A 13,196-nucleotide genomic window follows, 5' to 3' on the forward strand; every position below is an offset into this window, starting at 1 on the left:
ATTACTGTTCCTTCCCTCCCTGCAACCCTGCTGCGTAGGCTCAGAACTACCCATATTCCCAACTAGCAGAGCGCCTGTCGCCCCAATGAACTTGTTAACTGTTACAGGGGTTGTGGGGTGACAGCACTTGCGGGCCCCTGGAGCCCAACTCCAGCCCCCACTAGGAAAGAAGCATTATTACATATTATCGGTCCCACAGTGTCCAGTGTATCTGGTGGCTGATACACCCCCAAAAAGAGCTGATGACATACATTACGGAGTGTTACAACGAGTCTCAGGGTCAGTTTTCTGATGGAAGGAGTTCAATCTCCGCCGGTCACAGAGGCCGCTGAGCTCATGGATCTCGATCGCCAGGATCACAGGCTTTTCTTGTCGGGTTCTGCTCCGCCGTCCTGGGAGCTCGGCAGGTTCACACGGAATCTCTCCAGTCACTCCTATTAACTTGCTGTGTCTTCCGCGTAGGTCCTTCATCCAGCCATGTCTGCACATCCATGGGGTAGAGAAGAACCAGGATTTTCCATCTATCATAACTTTGAATTTTGCTGGGAAAAACATCATGTACTTGATGCCTCTGTCTCTGAGCGCTCGTTTCACCCCGTCAAAAGAATGACGTTCTTGTTGGACCCTGACGGTAAAATCTGGAAAGAACTGGATGGTGGCATTCTTATATCAGAGATCCCTGTGTATGCGTGCCGCCTGTAGTATTGCGTCCCTGTCTCTGTAGTTTAGGATTTTAGTAATGATTGTCCTTGGGGCTGCCCCCGATTTTGGTGGGGGGGATTGGGCCCTGTGTGACCGCTCCACTGTGAAAAAGGCAGAGAGCCTTTTAGGTTTAAAATGATTTAGTATTAGATCTTCGAGTAAGAGATCCACACTTGGCCCCATCTAACCCCTCGGGATCCCCAACCACTCGAATGTTGTTGTAGAAGGCACACCCTTCCTGGTCTTCCAACTTGAGTGCAACCTGACGATGCTGCTCTGTGACATTTATTTCGGTTTGTGTTACGCGTTCCACCATTTTGTTCATTTCAGCCCTGAGTAAATTCATTTCAATGGAGACTTTGTCGATCTTTGTTTCTAGCGTGGTACCCAAGACCTGGATTGTCATCATTACGGAGCTTAGCGAAGATTCAGAGTCGCCCGCTAGGCCGCCCGTTGTCACCTCATCCGGAGTTGGCTGCTTGGGGATTGCGTATTTGTCCAGTTTGTTGGACTGCACAGGAGGACCTTGGGCTTATTCTCAGCTTGAGGTCAATGGGCCGCGTACGGGGAGTCGACCTCCACGTGTTAATATGTAAACCTTGTGTTGTAGCGACACCCTGGTGCGTAGAATGGACAACGGTATCTGCACAGTAGGAGATATAGCGCAGTCTTGACCGTATGCTGGACCCCTATGTGCACTGCGGTCGCTGAGGCTGTCTGTAACTCTTAAGGTTCCCCTAGGCCCAATAGTTACTGAGGAGGTGGCTCTTGGTGTTAGCTGTGTCTCGGCTTGAGGAGCTTGCAGAACTCCCAAAGCGCCTGGGTAAATGTTAGGCACGCACGGCTCTCGGGCCTATCGGTGTCTGGCAGCTGTCATTTGGCTGTGTAGTCCTGGGGGGGGGGGGAGATCCCCACTTGTGGAAGTCTAAAATATTGAGCATCTGGCACCAGGCAGATGAAGCACACACCCGAAGATCTTGGGCAGGCCCCAGGCGATGCTGCCCCAAAACCAGGCCCACCCGGCATCTAGCGAGCCAAGGAACTTGTCTCACAGCAAAGGGGGCACAGGCCACCAACTCAATGGCCAGTAGCAGAAGTAGCGTAGGGGGTCTCCAGGGCCAGCCACACCACCAGCAAATCCAGGGAGAGGTGTCCACTCCAGCAGTCCCTAACTGGGGAGAAAGGCAGCAGGCACCACAATTCAGCCCTCCCAGTGAGCTCAGGTCGTCCAGCACTTCTATAGGTCCTGAGGAGGGGGAAACAGACTGCAGTTCGCACCAGTGACTTCAGTAAAAGAGGCGCGCAACACCCGGTTCCCCGGGTATCCACTATGCATCTCAGTCACAGCTCTGAGACCGCACGCCTCCAACACAATGCGGGCCTGCGGCTGGTGAACGGGCCGTGAGAATACATCCAGGCGGTGGCAGGAAGAAGGGAGGGGGGCCACTCCTTACCCCCGCTCCAGCAGGAGCTCAGTCCCTCGGTGTCGGGCCCTCCGCTCCGATCCTCTGCTGGACAGGATGAAGCTGGCGACAGTTGACGAGCGGGTATAGGCTCAATCCCAGTCCCGGCCAAAGCTGGCGCACCACCTCACGCCAGCCCTCGTCTTCATGGACAGGGGGTCACAGTCCTCCCTAAACGGCAGGTCCACTGATCGGCGAGGCGCACACTCAAGTGCCGCCCCCTCCCACCACGCCTCGCACGGGCACAAACTCAGGATGTGTTGCTGAGGAAATCGGGACACGTAAGGGCTGCAGCACTGGGCATTGCACCGCTATGAGCAGAGTTTGCTCCGCAGGTACCACTGTAACGATAGTCTCGACTAGAGAGGATTATAGGCGGATATTCAGGGTTTTTTGCTGCGTCTCCGGCGGAGCTCCTCACTTAAGCCGCCATCTTCGTTGGCGCCAGGCCACGCCCCCCCTCAAATGTATAATTGATAATATTTCTTTGTGTGCCAATGGCATTGAATAATTTAGTTTATCTATGCTGTGACAATGATTATAAAATGTACTGTTCTCACAATGGCACAAACCAAGTGTTAAAGATTCACATGAGTGAAGACGAAAACTAATAGTAAACTTAGCGGTTGGATTAGCTGTCTAACATCAGATTATAAATTCTGTATGGTTATTTTTCTAAAATGTAATTTTAAACCTAGGTCAGCCGATTTATTCACCTTGCTAATATTTAAAATGTATTACATTTATTTCAGTGCATAACACGTGCTTTAATTCTTGCTTTTGCTTCTTTATGATACTTGAAAACCTTCTGTACTATCATTAGTTTTATGTAAAATAGACCTTTTTAATAGAAATACAAATTACATTAAAAACAAAAAACATTGTTTGATCAATATAACAACCAGCCCTAACCTCTCACTTTGCCTCATGATCATAAAACATCGCATCACGGGGGGCTAGTTGCTAATATCTTTAAGGGTTATTCGACCCTTCTGTTACCAAAAAAATGTTCAGGAACAGGTAAACTTTTGTTCAAGAAAAATGGGCAGTTTGTCCAGATGGCTGAACTCACATGAGATCTCGGATCAGGTCACTTGTGATAAGACGAATCTTCTCCGGTTTATAGATTCGGGTTGGTGCAGATACAGCTTTTCTGGTTGAACGATCCTGATTATTAATTGTAACAGGGCATTCATCCTTGGATTGCTGTCAAAGATGGTAAAAGAGCATGGTTTAATTTTCTAGCCTAGATGAATGGAGAGCATAATAATGCATCAAAGGCAGAGCCACAGCAACTGTTATGCATTAAAAGGCAAAACATTCTGTCAGAAGCAACAGGGCGATATTCAAATTAAGTAGGTAAAGGACTGTATCATTTAGAAGACATGATAGTACAGTTTGTGCATAGCCTTTCAAACCACACAAAAGCTTTTGTTAGCAGAGTTAATTTTCAACAATTCTTTCTTTGATTGCTCACTTTTCACATAGAACCCCTCTATAAATGCTTAGCCAAAGGTAGGCGGATGATAGTTGATAGAGCGAGAAAACAGCCTTAAATTAAAATATAACGAATAACTCAAGCCAGCAACACTCAAATGAATACTTATGAGGTATCTGAAGTACAGTACCACCATGTTTGAATTTTTTCTTTAACGGAAGTGCTATTCTGGTTTTCTGCATACCAGGGGCCATATTACGGACATGCCCTGGGGCAAATACGCTATCAAGAAATGCAATGACAGTGCATCACTTAAAAAGTGGCGCACTGTCAGTGTGTCCCCTGATAGCAGCCATCTGAAGGGGGGTTAAGGAGGAAAGGGAGCCCTTTGGACTACCCAGCCATCCCATTGCAGGCAGTTGCAGTCACTCACTGCACCTGCTGTAGAGTCTGCGCGCAGCACAGATGACACGGACACCGAAGGTAACTGTTCTCAGTTCTCTTTATTCTTACTTCTTTACGTCTGCCCTCTTCATCACCTACTCTGTACTGCCCGCTCCTTCCACTAACTCCTCCCTTTTCCTTCCCCTTAACTCCACCCCTGTCCTTTCCTTTCTGCGCTGGTCCTAAAGCCCAGCAGATATACAACATTTCATCTCCCCCTCCTTAAACATTTGTGAACACTATGCCGTTTCATGTTCATGAATTAATAATCATAGAAAATATAGTTACAGTTCCTCGATTAAACGAGCCGGTATTCGAATAGTTCTTCGCGGCCGGATGTGACCATCTCGATCAACGATCAACTGGTTCAGTCTCATCAGGATTCTGGACAGGTCTCTGATCACTAACTGCCACTGATACATCTCCTGGTGTCAAGCGAAGGGGAGTTGTCAACGCTTCTTTGGCAGCAGGGGTACATTTCTTGAAGTGTGTCACATTCCTAGTGACTCTCTTGTTATCGGACTCAGCTGTAATCATGGTCCCTTTCTGTTTGGTTACTCTCAGTGGTTCCGCATGATAGCGACAGTTAGTCTTTTTCCATTGTTCTTGCCGAACCAGCACCCAATCACCTTCCTGAATGGATGGGGGTGTGGCTCCCCTCCGGCAGTCAGCATATGTCTTCATCTTCTCTTTGATTAACTTGTCGGTGGCAGCCACTTCGTCATCCTCTGAATCCTGAGACAGGGTATCATCGGCCCCATCCCACGTGGGTATTCTAGTGCGTACTGATCGACCCAACATCAGGGTTGCTGGGCATTTGCCTGTGGTAGCATGTGGTGTGGTTCGATAGGCGCGCAGAACTTAATTAAGCGCCACTTGCACATCTCATTTGGCAAGTTCAGCTTGTTGTATGGTTTTCTTTAAAGTGGCCATGAACAATTCTACTATCCCATTAGCTTGCGGCCAAAGTGGTGTGATCTTACGGTGTCGAAAGCTGAGATGCTTGGCAAAATCTGTGAACTCTTGTCCATTGAATGGAGGTCCATTGTCGGTCTTTACTATTTTTGGGATGCCCCACGCAAACACTTCATCCAAGACGGGTATAGTGACTGCCCCCTTTGTTGATGTGATGAGCTGCGCAATGGGGAATCTTGAATATTCATCAATGATGACCAAGATATATTTTCCAGATTGAAATGGTCCGAAGAAATCTACCGCTACTTGCTGCCAGACACCTTCCGGCAGTTTCGACATTTGCAGTGGCGCAGGAGGATCGGCTTGACTTACAAGTTGGCATTGTATACAGTCTTTTAGTGCAAGCTCCACCATTTGGTCCAACAGCGGGAACCAGACTCGTTCTCTCAATGCTCTCTTGCTGGCTACAATACCTCAATGCCCCTCATGAGCTAGATTGATTTCCCCTTGGCGTAGTTGTTTAAGAATGATTATTCTTTTATCCCGGAGTATCAGGCCATCGGTGGACATAGATAGCTCGTCCTTCACATGCTTGAATGAGGCTAATTCCCGAGTGTCAATTTGTCTTTCCAATCCATCGGTTTCCAGAAACCACCAGCTGTTCGTCTGAATGCGGTACTTCACATTTTGAAGAGTGGCGTCGTCCTCAGTAGCTTTGCGAATCGCTTCAAGGGGAACTGCTGGTGGTCGATTTTGTGCCACTACATAGTGGATGTACTCCTCCGCTACTGAAGGCTTGGATTTAGAAGTTGCCTTGGGATGCCTTGACATGTAATCGGCAGGATTTGCAGCTTTGCCTGGCTTGTGTGTTATGGAGTAGGTGTATTCTTGAAGACGGAGTCCCCATCGTTGTATTCTCAAGGCATTTTGGCTCGAGGATTGCCAAAGATGGTGATTAAGGCTTGGTGGTCGGTAACCAGGGTGAAGGGTTTCCCGTATATAAAGATGTGAAAGTGTTCGCAGGCCCACACCACCGCTAAACTTTCCTTCTCTGGTTCTGATTACGCTCTCTCCATGTCCATAAGACTCCTGCTGGAATATGCAAAAATGTACCGTTGGTCACTCTTTTGTCCTACTGAGCTAGAATGGCTCCCAAGCCCACTGGACTTGCATCAACTGTGATTTTGGTTTTTCTCTTTGCATTGAAATAAGCCAGGTTGTCGGCCGACTCAACCGCTCTTTTGATTTCTTTAAATGCTTGTTCCATCTGGTGGACCACAGAAAAGGATGCCCTTGTTTAGTGAGTTTTCTCAGGGGATAGCTAATGGTGGCATAGTCCTTTATATATCGGCACAGTAGCTAGCCATTCCAAGGAAGGAGCGTATGTCCCCTGCATCCTGCGGGCTCACGGTGTCATTGAGAGCTGCAACCTTGTCAGGGTCTGGTTTCATTCCGGCACCGGAGAAAACGTGACCCAAGAATTTCAGTGTGGATTTATGAAACTCACACTTGTCCTTGTTCAGAGTGAGGTTGGCTTCAAATAGGGCATGGCACACTCTGTCCAGTGCTGTATTATCTTGCGTCGTTGCTCCATATACTAGAATGTCATCGCTGTAATTTAGAGCATTAGGGATATGGTGAATTGTTTTTCTAATGGCCTCCAAGAAGATATCGGCATCCGAGGAAACCCCAAAGCTAAGTCTCTTATATCTAAAAAGGCCTAAATGTGTTGAAAAAGTTGTAATGTATTGTGATCCTTCATGTAACTCCAATTGATGATATCCTTTGTTGAGGTCTAGTTTGGAAAATACTTGTGCGCCGTTGAGAGATGCAATCATGTCACTGATGTGAGATCCAGGATGTCTTTCTCTTTCAATGGCGGTGTTAGGCGCCCTCATGTCAACGCAGAGGCGTACTTTATCAGGGGTTCCTTTCTTCGGGACGACTACCACGGGAGAGACCCACGGTGTAGGCCCATCTGTCCTTTCAATGATGTCTGCTTGAAGCAGGTCCTGCAGTTCATCTTCCACCGCTTGTTGGAGGTAAAGGGAATCCTTCGATGATGTTGAGCTATGGGCGTCACCTGTTCATTGATGTGCAGGCGGATTTGACGGTGAGCCATTTTCCAGAGTCCGGTGAACAATTTTGGGAACTTGTGTACAATGTCCGGCTCGTCATCGACTTTGTACAGAACTTCCACTAACCTGAGTCGCTCTGCAGTGGAAAGACTGAGAAGGCAGTCTGCCTCTGGCCCATCAATAACATGAATGTAGGCGGAAATCGTCCGATCTTTGTATGTAAGGTTGGTGGAGAACTTGCCTAGGCACGGAAGTGGTTTCTTAGACATCCACGTGTACACTCTGACATTTGCTTTGCTTAATTGAGGCAGTGATCTCATCCTATGGTATTCTGCTAGTGGAATGTAGTTAAGGGATGCTCCACTGTCCAAAACAAATTTGGCCCAATGAGTGTCAATACTGATGTCGAGCCGTGGATACTTCTTCAGCCGGTCTGGGTCCGAAACCATGCAGATGTATTCATCACTATCCTGTGAGATGGGATATGTGACCTGGACCCCTGCGAGGATGAGCGACGGGATCGATATGTTGTGCGAGACTGGCAACTTGACTGGGATGATCTCGTGGAGGAGTCTCTGTGATCCCGCACAGCTTTGGCATGATGCCGACCACTTGACGGTCTTGATTGATGATCATGGTCTCGCAGAGTGTCTTTTCGGTGGGTTCCGCAGACATTCTCAAAGTGATTGTTCTGCCCACATTTCCGGCACTTTTGACCCAAAGCGTGACAGGTCTCCGTGTGAGGAAAGTCGTACCCACAACGATAACACTTAAGCTGACGTTCTTGTCACTTCTCAGCTCGACTTGAGTTGCGCCGTCGACGTTTTGTATGATGAGACTAAATTTTCGACCTTGACGATCTCTGTTTGGTGGGGAAGGACTTATGAGTGGTGCAAGACTGGAGTCGAAAGGCTAGCTCTCGTCTTTTGCTTCATCCCGCCTCCATCTTCTTAGCATGTTCTTCTGCTTGGTCATGTACTCGTGTCATTTCTTCGATTTCGTTTAGAGAATAGCTCTTCTTTAACAGCCGTCTTCGTAGTGATTCTGATTGACATCCTTCAATAATCCTTAGACGAAGGGCATCTTCAGTTGAAAAAGCGTTGAATTCACAATAGAGGACAAAGCGTCTGAGGAGTGTGATAAACGTACTCATGGGTTCTTCCTTTTCTTGCGAGGCCAAATTAAAAGTATACCTTTCATAATCAACATTTTTTTGTGTAGAAACTTCCGGTTGAGAGCTTCACACACATTGTTAGAGGATGAGGCAGCATCCGCAGGTAGCTCTTTTATGATCTGTCCAACGGCCTTTCCTATTAGATTGCGTAGTGCTATTAGTCGTTCTTCTTCTTCCGTTACCTGTGACCCCTTCATGAAATCTTCCAAATCTTTTAACCACTCCTGCCAGCGGAGGCCCATGCCTCCACCTGACACGGGTGCCAGCGGTTCCGGCGGGCGTAAGAATGACACTCCCATCATGCTTGGGCGAATAGTACTGGTCGAAGCCTGACCGGGCCGTGAGGATGGTGAGCCTGACATTTTCTGCTGAGAATGTCCTCCCTATAATTGTAGAGGCGCTTGCGGCGATGCTGGACTCAATCCGCTCACTGAAACATGTAAACATGCGAAAAAACACAGGACCACCCTTTAGTTGACTGGTGTATTTTCACTTTGCTTGTGTCTTCCTGTGTTTGCCCTAGTTTAATTATATAGCTTCAGTATTGTTCAGCTTTTGATTTTGAATTTACCAATGCTTGTTTTATTACAGACTTGCATTTGCCAATGTTTGTTGTAATACCTGCTTACATTTACCAGTGCTTGTTTTTTCCTCTTTGTAGTTAATGCCTGACTTCAAAATGGCCACCAATGATCCTTCACAAGAGATTGGTGCTTACGCCTGACTCTAAAATGGCTGCCGAACTCTCACACCTCACGAGATTTGCTTTTTTCCTCCGAGGCAGGCACTCACAAAGCATCACCGGGGCTGTCCAGAGGGATGAAATCACTCACCGAATCTAGATCTCGGTGGCTGCAGCACAGGCGCGGATGGGATAGGCTCCCAGGACGTCACATGCGGCACTTGCAGTTGATACACGCGACTGGGGTGGGCTCCCAGCGCGTGGTGACCGGCACTTCACGGCCACGACAGTTCCACACGATGTACACCTTGGGTGGGCTCCTTGGTAGCAGCAGTAGACTAGCGGGGCAGATGCGGCCGAGGTGAGCTCTCGCGCCGCAAAGTCACATCAGCTGATGCTGCCTTCCTCTTAGCAACTTCTCGGCGCTAAATCAGCCTAGAGTAGCGCTGCTCCGTTGGGACAGGACCGGATGGCAAGAACAGCTGCCGGGCAAGGGGCGATCGCATCCTCGTGGCCAGTTGTAGTGTCTACGCGCAGCACAGATGACACTGACATCGAAGGCAACTTTTCTCAGTTCTCTTTATTCTTACTTTTTTACGTCTGCCCTCTTCATCACCTACTCTGTACTGCCCACTCCTTCCACTAACTCCTCCCTTTTCCTTCCCCTTAACTCCACCCCTGGCCTTTCCTTTCTGCACTGGTCCTAACTCTCAGCAGATATACAACATTACATCTGCCTGCAAGGGATCTCTAATCCCCCTTAAAAGTAAATGTAAATGTACCAGTATTTATAGAGCGTACAGCTACTTCCCTGAGGTAGTGTCCCGGCGCTGTCCGTATACCGCTTAGGAACCCTTCCTGGTTTTCCCTGTGAGTGTCCACTCCCGGGCACCCCCAGGGTGAAAACAGGCATCCCAGCACTTTTGGGGCCGTTGTGGAGATTAAGCAAGCTATTGCCCAGAGTCGCAGAGTGGGACCCATGATTAGAATAGGCACTGAGGCGAGAATTATCAGGTCTGAGGAAATTGAGCCCAAGACCCGCCAAGGCAGGTATTGAACCCTGTTCCCAGGCCAGACCTCTGCATCAGGGTCTGCCGCTCTAACCATTTGAGCCACACTTCTCCACATACAGCCGGTTGCCACCTGCACAGTAAAACACAGTGTGGCTGCCTCAAAGCCACTCTGTTTTCACTTGAATACGCTGCCCCCATTTGCAGCTGCCCTGGAGGCAGCGCATTCAATTTAATAGGATTCAATTTCCCTGTTTGCCTTTAGTGCACCTTTTCTTTTTTTTACGTAATACAATAGTTTATTAGTCAATTAAAACCATAAACAAGATCATACAGTACATAAAGTTTAAAAATACCAACAAAAAACATTAAAAAAGAGATTTGTCATACATTTATTATGGCCGCTGAGCATTGTGTCACTAGTCCTTCACTTTCTTCGACTTTCCTTCCTAAGTATTTAAGTCGAGGTACCAAATACAGATATTAAGTGGATAAAAGTGGCTGATCAGGGACTCTTTTTCCCTAGTGTATAAAGTACACGATTGCCATACAGCGTTCACATAAATAGATCACTATAGATAATTAAAGTGCTTATGTGCACGACCGAGGCAGGTATTTATACGATGCCATATGGGCTATGGTTCCCCCTGTAAAGGGGCAGGTGTGCAAAACTACGCGTCATTAAAATGCCAGGTTAATCGAAGCAGTTACCTGAGCGTAGCTGTATAGGGAACAGCTGATTATTGCGATCCCTAGCAGCCCATCCTTAGAAATTATCTACTCATGTTAGGTTTGCCTTAAAAACTACTGGTTTATCATTTCCTAAAGTTAGAATTGGGAACCTCCTCCAGATTACTCACTGCCCCACCTATAAGCTGATCGTCTTTTTGAAAATATTAAACAAATGGGTTAGTCTAGTATTCAGCTTTGTGTTACATGGGTCCATAGACCCCACCAGTGCAGGTCTACATGACCTAACTCTGGTTGAGGAACTCCCGTCTTAATAGAGATCTTCGTAGGACCATCAATACAGGACAAATGTGTCCAGTACACCTGTTCTGAGGTGCACCATGGTGCAAACAGGGAGCGTGCACCCTAGCCATAATACGGTCCCAGGGGCCACATTACGGACGTGCCACAGGTGTACAATGGGCATTAGCGCCCACTTTGAGCGCCCCCAGGGCACTTTTGTATTAAAGAAGGGACTGCACAGGAGCATGCGGCTCCTTCTGTAATACAAATAGCGCTGGCGCTATACCAAAGGGGGTTCCCTTATTTGCATGGGGGCATGGAACCATGCAAATTAAGGAATGCCCCCACGTCTAGGAATAGAAGCTGTCAGGAGGCACACTGACAGTGCCTCTGTCACGCGCCCCTGATGGAAGCCCGCTGGAGGGGACAAAGTGGGTCATATAGACCTCCCAGACATCACTTTTCAGGCAGGTGCAGTCACTCACTGTCCCCATCTCCAAAGGGATCTCATTCCCCTCTTAAAAGTGTGCGGGTTGCAACCTGAACAATGAAACAGGGAGCAGCTGCTTCAAAGCCGATCCGTTTTTCACTTGAATACACTGTCCCCAGGGTAACATGAGTTTGCAGCTGCCCCTCAGGGCAGTGCATTTATTGTAACAGGGTGCACTTACTCTACATGGGCCCAGCGCACCTGTTTTAAAGGTGTGCATATTTCTGACTTCACAAAAGAGAATCCTTATATTTAGGAGTGAAACCTTTTCTTATATATTTGTTTTTAGGTCGAGCCTAGCGCAGCACGCATGCGCTGCTCTAGAAAATTATCTCTTGGATTCACTTAATCTTTTCAGCAAACTCGTGCGTGTGGCTTTTTGCTGAAAAGCTGAAGTGATTGGCCATTGAGTGTGGCTTTCAAAAATTGAAACCCCCAACTGGCCAAAGGCGGGTGCATGCCCCGCCTTCTCTCTAAACGTTAACTCCCCTGGCCTAGGGAGCTCGGGAGCAAGCAGCAGCGTGGCTGGATGCCAGCTGCATTCCTGACATTCCTTGTCTAATTAGGGCGGTCGCTTTAACTTTCGCGGCCGCGCTTGTTTTATTTTTATTGCCTTGAGGTAATTATTAAATGAGCACATTTCTCTGCCAAAGTGGTGATTCTGTTCTGCTTTCGCCTGCGCCCAACCAAAAATATGTTCTATTTAAACCCATGAAATATTACAAGGTAATTAGGACTAGTGTACAGAAGGCACTAAATACGTTAAACTAGAATTTACCCGAAGCTTGATACACAATGGGGGAACTTTGTACTAAAACCAAGCCCGCGCACACACCTTCCACCACCCTGACACCATGCCCTTGCTCTCTACTTCCTAACAGTTTTCATCTTTGTTTGAAGACAGTTCGTATATTTGCGTTACTTGCCCCATGCAACATAGGATACGGTTTAAAATGCTCCTGATTCAAGCCTTGTTCTAGCTAAAATCAACCCTTTGCTTGTTGGAAAATAGTGGCAGTTATGATGGCCCTTTTTTTTTTTTAAGCCAGGATTAACCACCTTCCTACTATGGCAAGCATTGACTACGTCTTGAGCCACAGCGCAGTTATGCGCTCTTTTATATACTTGGTCTTTTATAGCGACGAGACTATGGTAGTGAGTGGCGCATTATAATGGCCCCCGTTATAAATTGCAGCATTTGAATGGTCAATAAAGTTCCCCTACTGATGCATATGGATTTGATGTCCTATTTGATTAGAAAAGGTCCTCTATGGCCACGCGATAATGGCAGAGTTAACAACACAGTTTGCTTCAGTTTGACATTATTGTTAAGTGTTCTGTCCACTCGGAACAATAAAGTTTTTAAAAAAAAGATTGATACTTTCCTTTCATGGCGGCTACTGATGATGTTAGATGACGCTATTGACGCAAATGCGTTCAAATACAGGCAACTTCACTTTGTAGGAGTTATCGACCTTTTCGGCAAAAGGAAGGCGTTTGTGGCAAAGACGGGCTAAAAGAAGTGCAAGATAACAAGAGGTTTATCGTCTTTCAAAATATTCTTTTAAGTACCCTGTAGATGAAATCTAAAATCTGAATCCGTTTTCATCTTTGTTTACAGATTGAATTGAGCTATCCACATTGAAAGATTTGAGTACTAGACAGCACATTCAATCCGCCACTATTCAGGTTTGCTATACGCCGTTCTAAGCGGCTGCAGCATTAAAATTGATTGAATTTTAAGAGCAGTGGAGTCATGTCGCTTTTCGTTATTTTTGTAGTGGTGTGCTGGATTTCATCTTTGACCTGCCACGTATCCAACTAAATA

The 13,196-nt window shown here is 47.1% G+C and overlaps 1 protein-coding gene across 1 annotated transcript in view; it reads right to left on the reverse strand.

The window, feature by feature from the left end:
- CFAP45 (cilia and flagella associated protein 45) overlaps positions 1-13,196 on the reverse strand; it is a 377,198-nt gene that overhangs the window by 281,680 nt on the left and 82,322 nt on the right. Inside the window, exon 3 of the mRNA XM_086945062.1 lies at positions 3,238-3,371. Within this exon, the coding sequence (XP_086801188.1) occupies positions 3,238-3,371 (134 nt within the window). The remainder of the gene's footprint in view (positions 1-3,237; positions 3,372-13,196) is intronic.

Source organism: Lissotriton vulgaris, chromosome 12, assembly GCF_964263255.1.
Source record: "Lissotriton vulgaris chromosome 12, aLisVul1.2, whole genome shotgun sequence".
Classification (NCBI taxonomy): domain Eukaryota; kingdom Metazoa; phylum Chordata; class Amphibia; order Caudata; family Salamandridae; genus Lissotriton; species Lissotriton vulgaris.